Source organism: Cryptotermes secundus, unplaced genomic scaffold (assembly GCF_002891405.2).
Source record: "Cryptotermes secundus unplaced genomic scaffold, Csec_1.0 scaffold1383, whole genome shotgun sequence".
NCBI lineage: Eukaryota > Metazoa > Arthropoda > Insecta > Blattodea > Kalotermitidae > Cryptotermes > Cryptotermes secundus.
In genome coordinates this window covers 415,999-432,132 of record NW_019731296.1, presented here as the reverse complement: position 1 = coordinate 432,132, position 16,134 = coordinate 415,999, and the positions used below count along the sequence as shown (strand labels likewise).

The 16,134-nt window shown below is 39.7% G+C and overlaps 1 protein-coding gene across 2 annotated transcripts in view; it reads right to left on the bottom strand.

Moving 5' to 3' along the window:
• LOC111866984 (GON-4-like protein) overlaps nucleotides 1–16,114 on the bottom strand; it is a 24,304-nt gene extending 8,190 nt beyond the window's left edge. The window contains exons 1-10 of one of the 2 annotated variants that reach the window (XM_023856387.2): nucleotides 15,452–16,114; nucleotides 13,012–13,147; nucleotides 11,092–11,225; nucleotides 10,006–10,156; nucleotides 7,104–7,256; nucleotides 5,077–5,242; nucleotides 3,757–3,834; nucleotides 2,175–2,353; nucleotides 1,393–1,632; nucleotides 152–288 (exon numbers count right to left, since the gene is read on the bottom strand). In XM_023856387.2, the coding sequence (XP_023712155.1) occupies nucleotides 152–288; nucleotides 1,393–1,632; nucleotides 2,175–2,353; nucleotides 3,757–3,834; nucleotides 5,077–5,242; nucleotides 7,104–7,256; nucleotides 10,006–10,156; nucleotides 11,092–11,225; nucleotides 13,012–13,147; nucleotides 15,452–15,675 (1,598 nt within the window). In that variant the 5' untranslated portion in view covers nucleotides 15,676–16,114. The remainder of the gene's footprint in view (nucleotides 1–151; nucleotides 289–1,392; nucleotides 1,633–2,174; nucleotides 2,354–3,756; nucleotides 3,835–5,076; nucleotides 5,243–7,103; nucleotides 7,257–10,005; nucleotides 10,157–11,091; nucleotides 11,226–13,011; nucleotides 13,148–15,451) is intronic. The other variant, XM_023856388.2, reaches the window with a different exon arrangement.
• Nucleotides 16,115–16,134: the final 20 nt, after the last annotated feature.

Sequence of the window (16,134 nt, the reverse complement as noted above, 5' to 3'; positions counted from 1 at the left end):
AATAATAATAATAATAATAATAATAATAATAATAAAGGTGGAAGTGGCAGGATGGAGAGAACTGAAAAATGAGGAGCTTCATAACTTGTACCCTTCACTAAATATTATTAGGCTACTCGAATCAAAGAGGATGAGATATATTTTTACTTACCCTATAATTTCAGATGCTTCTGGAGAGGATGAACTTAATCTTCTCTCCCATGTTTCTATCAGATTAAGTGCTGCAGGCAAATTTGCAGCATTAAAGGCTGAATTTGCATTTGCGCCACCAAGAAATTTAAGGCTTACCTGAAACGAACAAATCTGCATAACATACAATACTTCTTCAAGAATATCAAACTTACAGCAGAAATACATGTTAATTAAAAACTTAGTCTTTAAATTTCTATATTATCGGTATTAACCAACACGAAGAAATACTCCCTCACTGGTGTCTCCACCTTATCGTGGTGAGGGGGTTTGAGTATGTCAAGGACCCTGAGAGCTATACCAACGGTAGCGTAGCTACTGGCAGGGCCTCCCTTGCTGGACACGTCAAAGGGTAGGCATCAGACGAGGAGAGACACCAAAAACCAAAAACTGATGCCAGAAGCAGTGTCATCAGCAGCGACTTGAAGCACAGAGCAAACGATGCTCGAGATGGTTCAAGTTCGTATAGCAACAGGCGTGACCAGAGTGGTTTGAATGGCTGTTGCACTGCGATGTGGAAAGCAAATGGAAAAACTACCATATTATCACTTTTCCTGGATAGTCTCTTTCCAAAAACAGAGACACCATGTACATGAACCAGAAGACGAGGAAGAAGATGTAAGAAGATGCTGGATGACCTTGGGGACAGAAGAGGATATTCGCATTTGAAGGAGAAAGCTGAAGATCGCATTAAGTGGAGGAACTGTTTTGGAAGAGACTGTGGACCTGTCGTCTGACAGATTACTGATGAATGAATGAAGAAGATATAACATCCTCACATCTATCCAGTTTGTGTTCAAGCGGTTAGTCACTGGCTTCCCATCACGGCAGCCTGGGTTCGATCCCGGGTCTGGTCAAGTGGGATTTGTGGTGGACAAAGTGGTGCTGGGGCAGGTTTTCTCCGAGTACTTCGGTTTCCCCTGCCAATCTTCATTCCACCAATTGCTCCACAATCACCCTCACCTATCATCTGGGGCTGGTACAATAGGCCAGAAGTGGCCGCAGTACAAGGGACTTAGTCCCACCCCACTAGCAAATCCAATTCACATGCGTCTGTATCAAAAACATAAAGTGAAACCCCTATTTAGAGCCTGAAGTCACTTTTAGTAGCTACGTAATCTCCCAAAACATATATTTACTGACTATTAATATCTATAATTTCTAGACCAGTAAAAGAATGAGTGAAAAGACTGAATGACTTACAAGTATACCCTTGCACTCTGAAGCACAGGAAGAGAGCTGTGGGTGAGCGTATGTCTGCAAGAAGTGCTGCGTTGTTAGCTGGACATGCTTTCTCATCTGTTGATCAAGCAAAAGTCTCTGTTCTGATGACATCATCACCCTCCCAAGTCTCTGTTCTGATGGCATCACCACCGTCACATTCTCTTCCTGGGCACTGTTATCAGAGACTACCACCAACTTAGGTATCACTGGTGCAGGATCCTAGACATGCAAAAGAAGGGTACAAGTTCTCATCTCGATAGTATGATCGGGGTCTTCTGTGACGTAACACTGTGTAGTTTGATATGAGAGTACCAACATTTTGGAGAAATTTGCTGTGTGTCTTCAGGGTACAAGTGGAAACTCCAAACAGGAGAGAAGGCTCCTCTGAAAAATTAGTAAATATCAGACTATACGGTGTCATATTTGCAGGAGGCAGTAGTAATCAAGACAGCCCAGGCTGTTAGTTGCTTTCTTTGCACTGTAGCAGCCCAGTGTTATTCCCAGGAAAGCTCATGTAGGATTTGTGACGTACAAAGTGACACTGGGGCACTTCATTCCACCACCAATCTCTTATAACATCGCCAAATGCTTCATTTCTCACATCCATCATCTGAAGCATATACAATGGGCCGATTATGACCTCAGAATTAAGAGACTCAGTCTCACATAATATGTACTAAGAATAAAAATAAGAATACTCAATGTATCACATGTTTGGAGCACCAAAATAAGAGAAGGATGTGATCATGCCTAAGACTAACCTCTTTTTGCCCAGGCTGATCTTCCTGAAATATCAAGAGAGTTTCTTGCTGGTGGGTCCTGGGATCTTCATCATCACTTGACATCATGTCCGTATATTCGAACAGAGCAGCAACCAGCTCATTGAGTTCCTTCTTAGACACCTTCACAGCCCTGTCAGCTCGCAGCTCCTCCCTGTCATCTGTAATCATTGTTTTTGTTGGTACATTTATTTGAAACAGAGCACTCTCTTGGCAACCATGAAGTACCAGCAGTCCTCAATTTCCAATCATTCTGTCAGATTCTGTATCTGGCTTTATATATCTTAGGATTTGCGTGGATATGGAAATAAGTTGGTGGCTTCAAAATCAAGAGGAAGCACTGAACAGAACAGAACATGAAACCAGTTATCCAGTTTTGATATTATCACTCAGGCAAAACTTTCATTTATGCTTTTTTTCACAGCACTGTCAATAGCTCAGACTGTACAGCACTGAATGGTAAGATGACTGTGAATAACGAATTTGAAAAGCAATGGCATAGCCAGTCTCCAACTTTAGATCTGAACTCATGATCTCAAAAACATAAAGCAACAGTGCTAAATGCTTGACCTCAACGTTTAGTGAATATGATGTACTGGGAAGTATGAGAGGGGGAAGGGGACCATGACCTATTTTAAATCCTTCAAGGCATAATGGTTAATCTACACACCACTTTCTTGATAACTAAAAAGCCCTTCATTTTGTCCTAACAGTGCATGTTTTGTATGATTCTCGCAATAAACAGCGACTGTTTCCCCAAACAGCATTAACTGGTTGGTCTTTGTAGCAGAGACATGATGTGTTTCCTGTGAGGTATGGACTGAATTCTTATACAGTCTCTGCATTCTGCCAACGGAGTGCATTTGTGTGTTCCCTATGGTTCTCACAGTAAACAGCGACTGTTTTCCTAACAGCATTAACCGGTTGGTCTCTGTAGCGGAGACGTAATGTGTTTCCTGTGAGGTACAGACTGGATTCTTATATATAAAGTCTCTGCATTCTGTCCACACAGTGTATTTGCATGTTCCATATGGTTCTCACAATAAGCAGCGACTGTTTCTCCAAACAGCATTAACCAGTTGGGCTGTGTAGTGGAGAAGTAATGTGTTTCCTGTCAGGTACGGACTGAATTCTTATACATAAAGTCTCTGCATTCTGCCCACACAGTGTATTTGCTTGTTCCATATGGTTCTCACAATAAACAGCGACTGTTTCCCCAAACAGCATTAACCGGTTGGGCTGTGTAGTGGAGACGTAATGCGTTTCCTCTGAGGTATGAACTGGATTATTAAATATTACTTAGATGAAATTTATGTTTCAAAAGGTGAAGCACAGGGCACACACTTCGCAAGAATGCAATCTTCAAATTCTAGCATATAAAATAACAGAATGACCATGTTTGAAATCAGGATGCAGTTAAGGTTAAAGGCAGTATTTTAGTGACTATATGAGTGATTGTTACTGAGTAAACCCTCAAGGAAGTTAACCAGCAGGAGCTGATAGCTGTGATCACTCCCCTATGTAATCGTCTCCAACTACCAAGAAGGCAATAACAACTTCTCACCCGTTTCTTCCTCGTCTTCTAAGAAATTGTACTCAGGATCTGCTTCATAGTCGTCAATTGTATCATTAACATCCGCTGCTGAAATGGAAAGATTCTACATTCAAAATACAGTAATTCAGCTATTATTACCAATGATTCAAAATGTAAGAAATTTATATACTTCAAAAAGAATTAGTACATAACTTGCATACATAAATGACAATAACCAGATGTTACACATAACCATAATTAATGTGGTTTAAATGTAACTGCATGAAATAAAAGTGATGGGTTCGAGGTTCTTATGGCAGTGAATGTTAGGAGAATCGTCCTCCAGGATGTGACGCCATGCCGTTTGACACACACATTCATCCAGAATGATGGTTTCTGCCTATCAAATTACATGGTACACTCCAGAGGGAACATAATCATGACAGGCCATGCCAACCTTTGTCCCATAACCAATTACGATGTACTGTACATCTTCTTTCTGAAATGTGGTATTTTGCTGAATGGCATGTTGACTTAGTTGCTTTGGCCCATGAAACGGAGCCCAAAGTCTCAAGTCTGCTAGAGTGTCAGAGTCACACCGGACATGCAAGGTTGCTTCAAGTCTGTCATGGCACCTTTCGCAAATGAATCTATTTATTAATACCACTTGGAAGAGGTATCCTTTCAAAAGACAGCCCTGGGAACCATATCACTTTCACTTCATTATATTCAGTCAGTTTCATTAGTGACTGACACTTAAGAGTAAGATTCATATTGNTTATACTCACTCATGGAGCTGAGCCCTTCTTGAGAAGCTACCAATTGTGTAGCTACTGAAGAACTTCCCAGCATTTTATGGAATCAGAAGGTTCATTACTGTGTTCACAGGAGCACTCCACTGGTCCCTATCCTGAGCCAGATCAATCCAATCCATCCCATCCCATCCTATCTCTCTAAGATCCATTTTAATATTGTCCACCCACCTACGCCTTTGTCTTCCCAGTGGTCTCTTTCCTTCTGGTTTTCCCACCAGTTTTGTATGTGCAGTCCTCTTCTAACCCATTAGTGCTACAAGCCCTGCCCATCTCATCCTCCTTGACTTGATCATTCTAATTATACTTGGAGAAGAATATAAGTTATGAAGCTCCTCATTCATCTATATTGTGGTCTACTGGATTATGCTTNGAAGACTGCTTTCTTCATAGTCACCACCGTGAGAGCCTCAAATCTTACAAGTGGGTTATTGTTCCTATTCCTATTTTTATCCTATATTTACTTACTCACTTACTTACTTACCTCATGTCCCTTACAAACTAAAGCAACACAATTAAGTTTCAAAGAAAGGCTTACTTAGAGGTTCTGTAAAATTCGTCAAGAAATCCTTCCAATTCTCATCATCGCATTCACTATCATACATATCTGTAGTGATGTCTGGTGGCACGAAAGCCTTCTCAATCGTTTCCAATGGCGTATCACTCAGGGACAACTTGGATCGTGTTCTCTGTCCAATGCTCTCCTGCAATGTAACAAAATACAGCAACTGCATGAAAATGTTTGGGCACTCTTATGAAATACTATGAGATCTCTTCAGACGCTCACACACGTCAGCGAGTGCTGCAGTCAGATGCAGAGTACCGTCTTCTGGGATGAGGCCCTGTGCAGTGGGAGCCTCAGAGCCAACAAAATTTTACTTAGATTACAACAGACGCTAGATATATTCTCTGCAGTTCCACAAACATCCCTGGTAAAGTAAAAGAAAAAAGTAAAGGTATCCCTATATCAGGCCGTGGAGGCCTATAGGGTAGTGAGATGTTGAGGTTCCCACATTTTCTAGCCAATCAGCTCATACATGGCAGCAAGGTTGTCAGCCTTACGTGCTAGCCGTCCTTTACCCCCAAGAATATTCCAAGAACATTCCTGGTACTCATTTCTGTTAGAGGCTGAGTCAACCCCAGGTCCATAGTGCAGCTGGAAGGATTAGGTCAATTGAAAAATCCAGTGACCTCATTGGGACTTGAACCTGCAACCTTCCAGCTTGTAGCATCATGCCTCAACCAGCTATGCTACCGCATGCCCCAGACACTCCTAGTACCTTTGTAAGAAGTTTACACTAACATGCTGAAGTACCTGTTTGAAAAAACAAAGGGGGAAAAAAAGAGCAAATTTAGAACTTTGGAACATCGAGACACCTCAAATGTTTTATACTAAAGACTGACATTTGAAGTTTACTCTTTTCTACAAGAAATTTGTTGTGTAAATATGCTTGTGACAGCAAAGCATGCATAGCAACACAGAGCATTTCTAACATCTGCTACAATCCAGGTTGTATTTGTAATGCGTTCAGGTTGTTGGTTTGTTGGTTCAAACACAAGTAGCAATCCGACACTCCATGGCCAAATGCAATGGAAGCAACATCCTTCTCTTGCAACTGAGCAGTTCAATGATTTATGTAGGGCTCCAAAAGATAAAACTCAACAACAACAAATAAGTAAGTGTAAAACTATGAACTAGCCAAGTGGTCTAAGGCGTGCACTGTCTTCGCTTGCTTGGAAGCCGGGATCGTGGGTTCAAATCTCACTCGGGGCATGGATGTTTGTGTGCGTTTTTCTGTGTTTGTGTACGGGTAGAGGCCTTGCGACAAGCTGATCACCCGCCCAAGGAGTCCTACCGTATGTCTAAGATCTAGAAAAACCAAAGCGAACAGAGAAGTTCATGGAGGTAGACCTAGGCCCACTGGGGCTGTAGTGCCAAGAAAAAAAAACTATGAACAGTAAACAAAATGTAACAGATCATTAAGATTGTGCTTCAAGCAAGAAAAAAGTGGTAAAATCTGCAAAAAAAAAATTGTGCAGTGGAGAAAGAATCGTTAGGATAGTTTCTGAAACTATCAAACTAAATAATTTACTGACACTCCGATTTCAGTGATTGACAAATAAGCTTACAGATTATCTACTGTTTCTTTGTTAGATCTGAGGTTCTCACAGCAGTGACTATTAATGTTCATAGTTCCTTTGGATGTGATGCCATGCAGTCTGGAACATCATTACCAAGTTTCAGAGCAATGTGCTGCCTCTGTCTTCAGGAGGAGAATACGAAAGCGACAGTTCCCTCCTCTAAAATGTCAGTTATGATCTACCATGTAACACGGTGTCACATCTCAGAAGATGGTAATCTTTATCGTTCTTTGTCCTGTAACTTTCCGATAATTCTGTGAAAACAAAAGGAATAGGTATGACTAGCTGGAAACTAGAGAAATGCTTCAATGCTTTCTGGACATGTAAGAGACAGAAGAATGGTTATGGTTCCTTCTGTTCAATGAACAGGTTCTCAGCCTGTACCACTTGAAGCACTGATCTTGTATCTTCACGCACACTAACCTGAGGAATCTTGAAGAGGCCATCCTGCGACCAAGATATCGGCATGGAACAATCACTATTCGAGGCTGACTCCGATGCAGAAAGGTTGGTGGGAGCAGGAGGTGGCATATCCTGGCTAGTTGCCAGAGAATTTGTTTCCTTCTCCTCATCGCTCTATAACATAATTAAGAGGGGGCATCTATCACATGGCAACTGCAACAGCTTATTTCTCATATATCTCTGGAAATTCATTTCAAAGATTACACAAATTTTGTAACAGGAACTACAAACCAAACTGCATGAGCAATGTGAAACGTTTGACATGTGCATCGTAATACCGTATTTACACATGTATAGGCCGCACATTTTTTGCCAAAAATTCAAGAGGAAAACTGGAGTGCGGCTTATATTCGAAATATTCGAAATCACACCTCATTTAAAAAAAATTATAATCATAATTAGTAATACAGGGTGTAATACTCCTGAAATAATATTCCAAGAAAATTATTTTTTCTATAATTTCTGTCTGAAAATTGTGCTGCGGCCTATACATGCGTAAATACGGTATGTAAAATACAAAGTTTTCATGGACATGGAATAGCTCAGTTGGTATAGCAACTATATGACAGGCTAGAAAATGGNATGGGAAAAAAAAAAAAAAAAAAAAAACAAAACAAAAAAAACCAAAAACAAAAACAAAAAAACAAAAAAACTGGCGTTTGATTCCCAGCAGAGGCAAGATATTGTAACATATTGGGGTGTGCATGACTTATAAAATGGGTTTTGGATTTGAGGATCGAATTGGACCTTAATAAAACTTGTTACAACATTTCACAAATCAATATCTTCTACTGGACACACTCGATTTCTGACCGCACTACTTCTCCAATAATAGAACTGTCAGTCAAAGTCAAAGTCACACTGTGACTAACAGTCAGTCAGTCAGTCAGTCGGTCAGTAAGTCTCGGTGTTGAGCCAAATATTTACTACTCTTTAACAGTTTTGGTCTTGTTTTTGTGGGGCGCCCCCCCTAACAAGAGGACGGGTTTGTCTTTTGTATATGCTGCTGGCCCTTGTCAGCGCAGTCTTTCTCGGGTCCGAACCATATTTTACTGTTGCAGATTTGAGACTTCCCTTTTTTTTGCCTCCTGAGACTCACAGGGTCACAGTGGATGTATTCGACACCACCTCCACTCAGTTATTGTTGGCTTCTTGTTATATAGCCTTGGGTTGGACCACACAGAAATCACATCCACTGCCTATCAACGGATGTGTGCATATCCGTTGCCATAGCATGCGTTTACTGAGTCGTTGCCTAGCAATCGGTCTATGCGTCACAATATTTTTCTCTTCTCCACGGTGTCAAGTCTGGATCTGTGGCCAGACCATATGCCTATACTATGGGTAATGGTGGCCTTTTTCCCTGGGGTTAAAACAGAAGGGGCATTAAGCCAATCACTCACCATCATCTATTGCTAAGGTACAGCTATGCATCCATCCCCCATACATCCTTATGTTATGGTGCTGAATTCATTAAGCAGAGGGTTGGCTTTACTGTTTACGTTTTCTTTTGCCAAACTTTTCATAGTGGGACTTTATTCAGTTACTTTACGACACTGCAACAACTGCTGAAGTTATACAGCATCAAATAGGGTTCTATAGGATAATTATAAATGATGCAGCAAAAAAAAAGGGGCAGGGGGGTGAGGAGAAGGCAGTGATCCTCAACATTTCACTCTATGCAGCCCAGAGGTCATTTTGTCAAAGAGCACACCCTCATGACAGTAATGAAAAGAGGCAATTAGATTCTAAGGGGTTCTGATGATGGTGTAGTAGTACTGAGAATTACTGGCTTTTGGATTTCTCCCATTGTTCAGAATTCTAGATATTAGAAAACAAAATATTTCAGAATCTGAATCTGTTTCCGTCCTCAGGTGGGGGGGGGGAAGTCTAAAAATCCAGTAATTCTGAGTACCAAAACAGGTAAAGTTGTTCCTGTACACAATTAATTAAGCACCAAGCCAAGCAGATGTATGTGGGAAGTGGAGATACAGCTCTAAAGATGAATGGTCACTTTCAATATCTGGCCATTTAACACCTGCAGAAAGTGCCCCCCCCCACAATCAGACAGGCGGCTGAATGAACCCCCACAGTCAATATGGATGTGATGGTGAAGAGAAAAATCTCTCTCCCCTGCTTAAGAACTGAACCCTGATTCCCTGGGCATCCAGTCTATGGCCTTCCAAGAAGTGTACTTCCACAATTATCTGCATTTTAATATTATACTAATTACTAACTGAATTTATATATATATAAATAGTTTTCAAATGCTGAGAAGTACATAAACTGAACATGTCACGAGCTTTAAATTGAAATTACAGAAGACAAAGGAAAATGCAAGCTGAGGGAATATACAGCACTGGGGTTTCTTTCTTAGTGGATAAGCTGATGACAGAATTGTAACTGGAAAAATTTAATTAAGCATAAAGTCCCTGAAGACCATCTGATGACCACTGTGTCACAGAACAAGACTTGGAGGCTTGACACTTGTTTGTATATAAGACGTTTCTGAACAATATATGTTTTTCTTTGGGTGTTATTTCAGGATACATTCAGCATCAAATGATAGGATGATCAATGAATGATATATTGGATAGGATTCATAAAAAACTTGTCGTGGCCTAACTGAGGTACTATCCCAGTATATGTCAGAGGGAGTGAGGAAATCTCGTCACATCAGTCAGTGTACCAGCTGAGATTTGAACCAAGCACCTCCAAAATTCAAGTCTAGAGCATCACCCACACACAAACCTGTTCAGTAGAACTGCATGTTCTCTGATTCACCTCTCAATATGACCGAAGCACTGTCCTGAGACAGCTGCATGAAACAGAAACGAGTGAACATATTCTGCAGTAGAAGTACCTGCTCCTGTTCTTCATCATTGGGTTGATACTCTTCATCACTGGAATCTTCTGACAGCTCCTGTTCTATCAGCACCTGGCACTTGGAAGAAGATGGCTTTTTGGAAGGGCTTATTGGCCACGAGATGGCAGGCTGTGTCATACGCAGTTCCCTGGAAAGTGCCAAATATTAAATTTTTCTGTACTTCTTCTGGCTTATTTTGGACTTCATCCATCGTCTGGTATGTAAAAGACAAAAAGACCACGACGTTTCGGAGACTGGATCTGTCTCCGTCTTCAGGTGGGTAGGGAAGGATAAACCTACTCAGTTTGGCCCGTTAGAAAGAGCTAGTCTCAATCAGCTGAGTAGGTTTATCCTTCCCTACCCACCTGAAGACGGAGACAGATCCAGTCTCCGAAACGTCGTGGTCTTTTTGTCTTTTACATACCAGACGATGGATGAAGTCCAAAATAAGCCAGAAGAAGTACAGTATACACCATCGTCAGAACCCTTTCAAGTCTATTAAATTCTTACTTTCACAATACAATATTGGTGACAGAAATGAAACAAATCAATATTTGATGGCCAGAAGGAAAGAGACCACTAGGATGCCCAAGATGTAGGTGGGTGGACAATACTAAAATGCAGCTTAGAGAGATAGGATAGGATGGTATGGATTGGAATGATCTGGCTCAGGATAGGGAGCAGTGGAGGGCTCTTGTGAACATGGTAATGAACCTTCAGGTTCCATAAAATGCTGGGAAATTTTTGAGTGACTGCACAATTGGTGGCTCCTCAAGAAGGGCTCAGTTCCACGAGTGAATGATATCTGAAGGCAGAAATTATGAGATACTTTATTCTAAACAAAGTTTAAAGTTGAAGAGCCCTGTCATATTGAATTCCATAACATGTGGTATGGTAGACAGGTACCAGTGTTTCGAAGGAACATGTTGTCTACGCTGAACACAGAGCCAGTGGGTTTCTCTGAACTGTTGGTAACTACTTGACATCATAACCCAGAAATTCATGAGCTAAATGTTCACCATCTTCAAAACCTTAAATCCCAAAAAGAGCCCCTCTTCACATTTTGTAAAGTCATTAACTTACTTCGTTTTCGCTCTCGTCAGCTTCGGCTCGTACGGGAACTCATCTTCAGTCTCTTTATCACACCTGATACCATCACCTTCATCCTTAATCGTGCGACGTACCATTGCAAGAAAATGTTTGTTTGAGATCACATGCTAGCAAAAGAAGAAGAAGAAAAAAAGAAAACTAATTAATCAATAATATTTGTATGTATCTGTAGTCTTGTTTAATGACATAGCAACTGTAACTATAAAGCAATGAATGGTACAATGGACAATGATTTGGAACAGATGTGGAAAGGAGTGGATATGGTCTTTTTTTATCAGGTACTATGCACAATAGATCAGTGTGGTCACGGTGCAAAGGCCAAGAAGGCCCACCCCTTATACATTCATTCACATTCATCAGGTACTACCCTAGCACATGCCTGAAGAGACATAGGGAAATCACAAAAAAACCTCAGTAAGGATACTCAGCACCATGGTTGAGACTGAAACCATGCATTTTCTGCATTCATGTCAGAAGCAATACTGCTTCAGACAACTTGCTTGGTCAATCAACACAGATTATTGAAATACTGTTAACTAACTCCATGCAGCCAGTCACGGTAGCCGAGCGGTCTAAGGCATGTACTGTCTTTGCTCACTTGGAAGACAGGATCGTGGGATCGAATCCCACTCAGGGCATGGATGTTCAGTGTTTGTGTATGGATATATGCCTTGCAATCAGCTGATAACCAGCCCAAGGAGTCCTACTGAATGTCTAAGAGCTGGTAAACCGAAGTGAAACAGAGTGTTTCATGGAGGTAGGCCAAGGCCCAAATTGGAGCCGTAGCACCAAAGGACTACTTCTTGAGAAGCTAACAGTCACTCAGTGAAGAAAGAAATGTCCCCATGTTATGGAACCCACAAAAGTAAGTAAAGGTAACCCTGTGACAGGACGTGGAGGCCCATAGGGTTGTGAGATGTTTAGGTTCCCATATTTTCTAGACATCGGCTCATAGATGGCGGTAAGGTTGTCAGCCTTAAGCGCCAGCCACCCTTTACCCACAAGAACATTCGAAGAATATTCCTGGTACACTAGATCCTATCCTATTTCACATCCTTGCAGGCCATTACTTCAAGATCCAGTTCAGTACTATCTTCATTTCAGCATCACCCATCCATTTGTTTCCATCTCAAGGGATACACGCCCAAATAGGGACAGCTACACACAAAAGGAACACAGTGGAGATACCACAGTATGAAGGTAGCGTGAGTGCAGTGTGGGCATACATTCTCAGTTTCAACTGATCAACAGTTGCCCAAGGATGGCCTCATATGGCCGAAACACATTGCAACAGTAAAAGAAAATATGATTTTAATGACAGGACCACCTCTGTGGTCTAGTGGTCAGTGTTCCTGGCTACAGATCTTGAGGTCTAGGTTTGAATCCCGGCGCTACCAGATTTTTAAAGGGACACACAGTAGCATAATTGGTTGAGGCACTGTGCTACAAGCTGGAAGGTCATGGGTTCAAGTCCTGATGAGGTCACTGGATTTCTTCAATTTACCTAATCCTTCCAGCCACACTATGGCCCTGGGGTTGACTCAGCCTCTAACAGAAATGAGTAGCAGGAATATTCTTGGGTGTAAAGGGCGGCCGGCGTGTAGGGCTGACAACCTTACCACCATCTGTGAGCCGAATGTCTAGAGAAAATGTGGGAACCTCAACATCTCACAACCCTATGGGCCTCCACAGCCTGTTATAGGGATAGCTTTACTTTTACTTACTTTATGATTTTAATTACATTTGCTTCTCCTTTATGGAAAACGAATTCAGAGACTTCATTAAATGTAAACAGCAAAGAAAGAACTGTAAAATGCTTTTCTCTTAATAGTACATGAAAGCGTATGTGTCTGTCATCGGGTTCAACATGATATGATATCTATATATACCTACCTTCAAGATGTTCTTTACGTTAGCGACTGTCAAATTTGACTTCTCCACTTTAGAATCAAGCTGCCTTTCTATCTCTTCATCCATGGTATCCAATATTTCAGGAATACCGTCATAAAATGAAGTATCCTTCCTTTTCCTGAAATAAATCAATAATATATAAGACTGATCTACAACAAAAAATTCTTCCTATCCTTCAATCATAATGAGATGAAGAGCTATACTAGTAGTTCTCACAGCAGTGATTATGAAGATACTACTTTCTGGGATGTAACACAACATAAATGGATTGTCTGATCATGATGCACAGTCCATAACATTTAAAACAGTAAACATGAGAACACATGCTAAACAATTTAAAAAAATATGGAAAATAAACAAACACACAATAAATGACATTTTAATTAAACTAAGTTATGAAACATGGGGCTCAACATTTTCTAGTGATGATGTTAATATAATGTTTAACTCCTTTTTAGACACTTCCTGAAAATTTTCTATTCCTGTTTTTCAAAATAAATAAATAAATTTAAAATAAAATAAGTGATTGGACTACTATAGGAATAATAACGTCCTGTAAACGTAAAAGAATACGCTATATGGCATGTAGCAACAGTAATAATTCAGAATTATGAAAATATTATAAATAATAGTGTAAAATTTTATCTAAGGTCATTAAGGAAGCTAAAAACTAAAATATAACAAAATTCAAAATTCCAAAAATAAAAACAAAACCATATGGGATATAGTAAAATTAGAAACTAATAAGGGGCCAAATAATGAAAAAATATTCACATTAAAGGTGGACGGAAAATGGATCAGAGAAAAGCAAGTAATTGCGGAAACCTTAAACAATTACTTTTTCTCTGTAGCTGAAAATAAAAATGCAAAAAATAAACAAAATAATACTAATATTAGTTACCTTCCAGACACTACTCCCATTCAGTATTTAATGAAAACTTTTATAAATTCCTTTCCACATATTAAAATTAAATCTTTATCAACTAAGGAAGTTGAGAATATAATTAAATCTTTCAAATAAAAAAACTCTTACGGATATGATGAAATATCCACTATGTTTATTAAGAATGCATTCTTTTCTCATTAGCTCTCCTTTGACTCGCATATGCAACAATTCATTATCACAAGGAATTTTCCCAAATCGTTTAAAATATTCAAAAATAAGACCGCTGTTTAAAAAAGGTGATACATCAAATATTTCCAACTATAGACGTATATCACTTTTAACTTCGTTCTCTAAGGTATTAGAAAAAGCTATGAGCATTCAATCGATTGAGCACTTAAATAACAATAACATTTTAGTGGAAGAACAATTTGGTTTTAGAACAAAATCTTCAACAGATGAGGCTATATACAAGTTAGTGAACGAAATCTGTAAGACCTTAAACAGCAAAAACTTAATAGTGACCTCAAAAAGGCCTTTGATTGTGTTAATCATGAGGTTCTGTTGTCGAAATTGGAGTTCTATGGGATAAACTATGGCTTGAATCATATTTCAGAAATCTAGATATCAAAGGGTTTTAATTACAAATATAATCTTAATCTCAATGAATTTTTGACATGGGGCAAAATTAGACATGGTGTCCCACAAGGTTCGATTCTGAGCCCATTATTATTTCTCATTTATATAAATGATTTACCCAAAACTATAAATGATAAAACTGTACCTATATTATTTGCAGGGGATACTAGTTTGTTAGTTAAAAGTTCTAACTATGATGATCTTTGTAAATATAAACAATGCTTTTCACAGTATAAAGCCGCCACGGCATGGCACGTCCTCAGGCTGCGGATGGGGGAGACGCTCTCCAGGTATGGAGGGTAAAGGTAAAGGTAAAAGGTAAAGTTGTTCCTGTGTTTAACTAAGCACTATGCCATGAAGGCATATGGGGGAGTGGATGTATAGATCCATAATTTTTTGACCTTCAAAATGTTGTGGGAATCTGCAAGCAGATCACCAGTCTCATCCTTCACCAAGTTACTTCCAGGTTGGTAGCCCCTCTGAAATTCATTTATTCCTCTTTATAGGTCTCTAATGTTCTTGTTCTTACCATTCGTTGCAAGTTCAATAAATCTGTCTTTCAGATATTCCCTCTTTTTATTCCTAAAATGCTTGCTGGCTTCACATTTTATTGTTCAGATTATCCTCATTTATTTTGCTTGGATCTTGTAACCACTGCAATTTGGCCTGTTTCCTTTGATCTAATACTTCTGATCATCTTTTGTCGAGTGGTCATGTAACATGAAATCATTTCAACTTAAATTTTCTTGTTGCGCCTTCAGCTCTGCTGCCTTCAATCTTCATTGAAAAATGTGTTATTCAGTTAACTTTATTACCATTCAATTTAGCCCTTTACAAACAGCATTTTTTTTTCTGTTTTGTTTTAGACAAACAAATTAATTATTTTTAATTTTTACTCACCGTTTAGGAGATCTGCCACTTAACTCTGTCATTTCGTTCTCTGATGTGACTATTTCTAACGCCTCTGAGGAGACTCCATCTGATGAGTGATCCTCATACACTTCCAACTTCAGGGGGCATGATGTATCTGGTTTGTTCTTCCAAATAGGGCAGTCATCTACAGATCTGCGCTTCCCACTAACTGAGTTGTTATCCATGTTGTCATTAATATTTACACACACCATAGCTCAATTTTAACCAGCATCTGCAATCAATACCTGCAGCTGGAATGTGTCTGTATTCTCAAAACAATTTTAAAGAGTCTGAAAATACAGTCTTCTGGTTATAACTCCATGCAGGTTGGAGAGAACCTGGCATCCATCTTCAGATGATCAAGTTTCTTGCTTGGCTTACTCTTCAACCCTGAAGATGGAGCTCATATATTCCTCCGAACCGCCATCTGACGCTCACCGGTCTACACTGGGGTTATAGCGCAGAAAATAAAACTCTTCATGCTGTCCAGATTTATCCACTATGTTTAGTTAAACCTTATAAATTAATCAGCAGACAATCATAAATACGAACACTTCGCAACAGTCACCGTCGTAACACCAATTAAACACTCTCTTATTCTTCATAACCTCTAACGTCAAGCCAACACTATCCGTCACCCGACACACTACGAAATATACCAATGATACCAA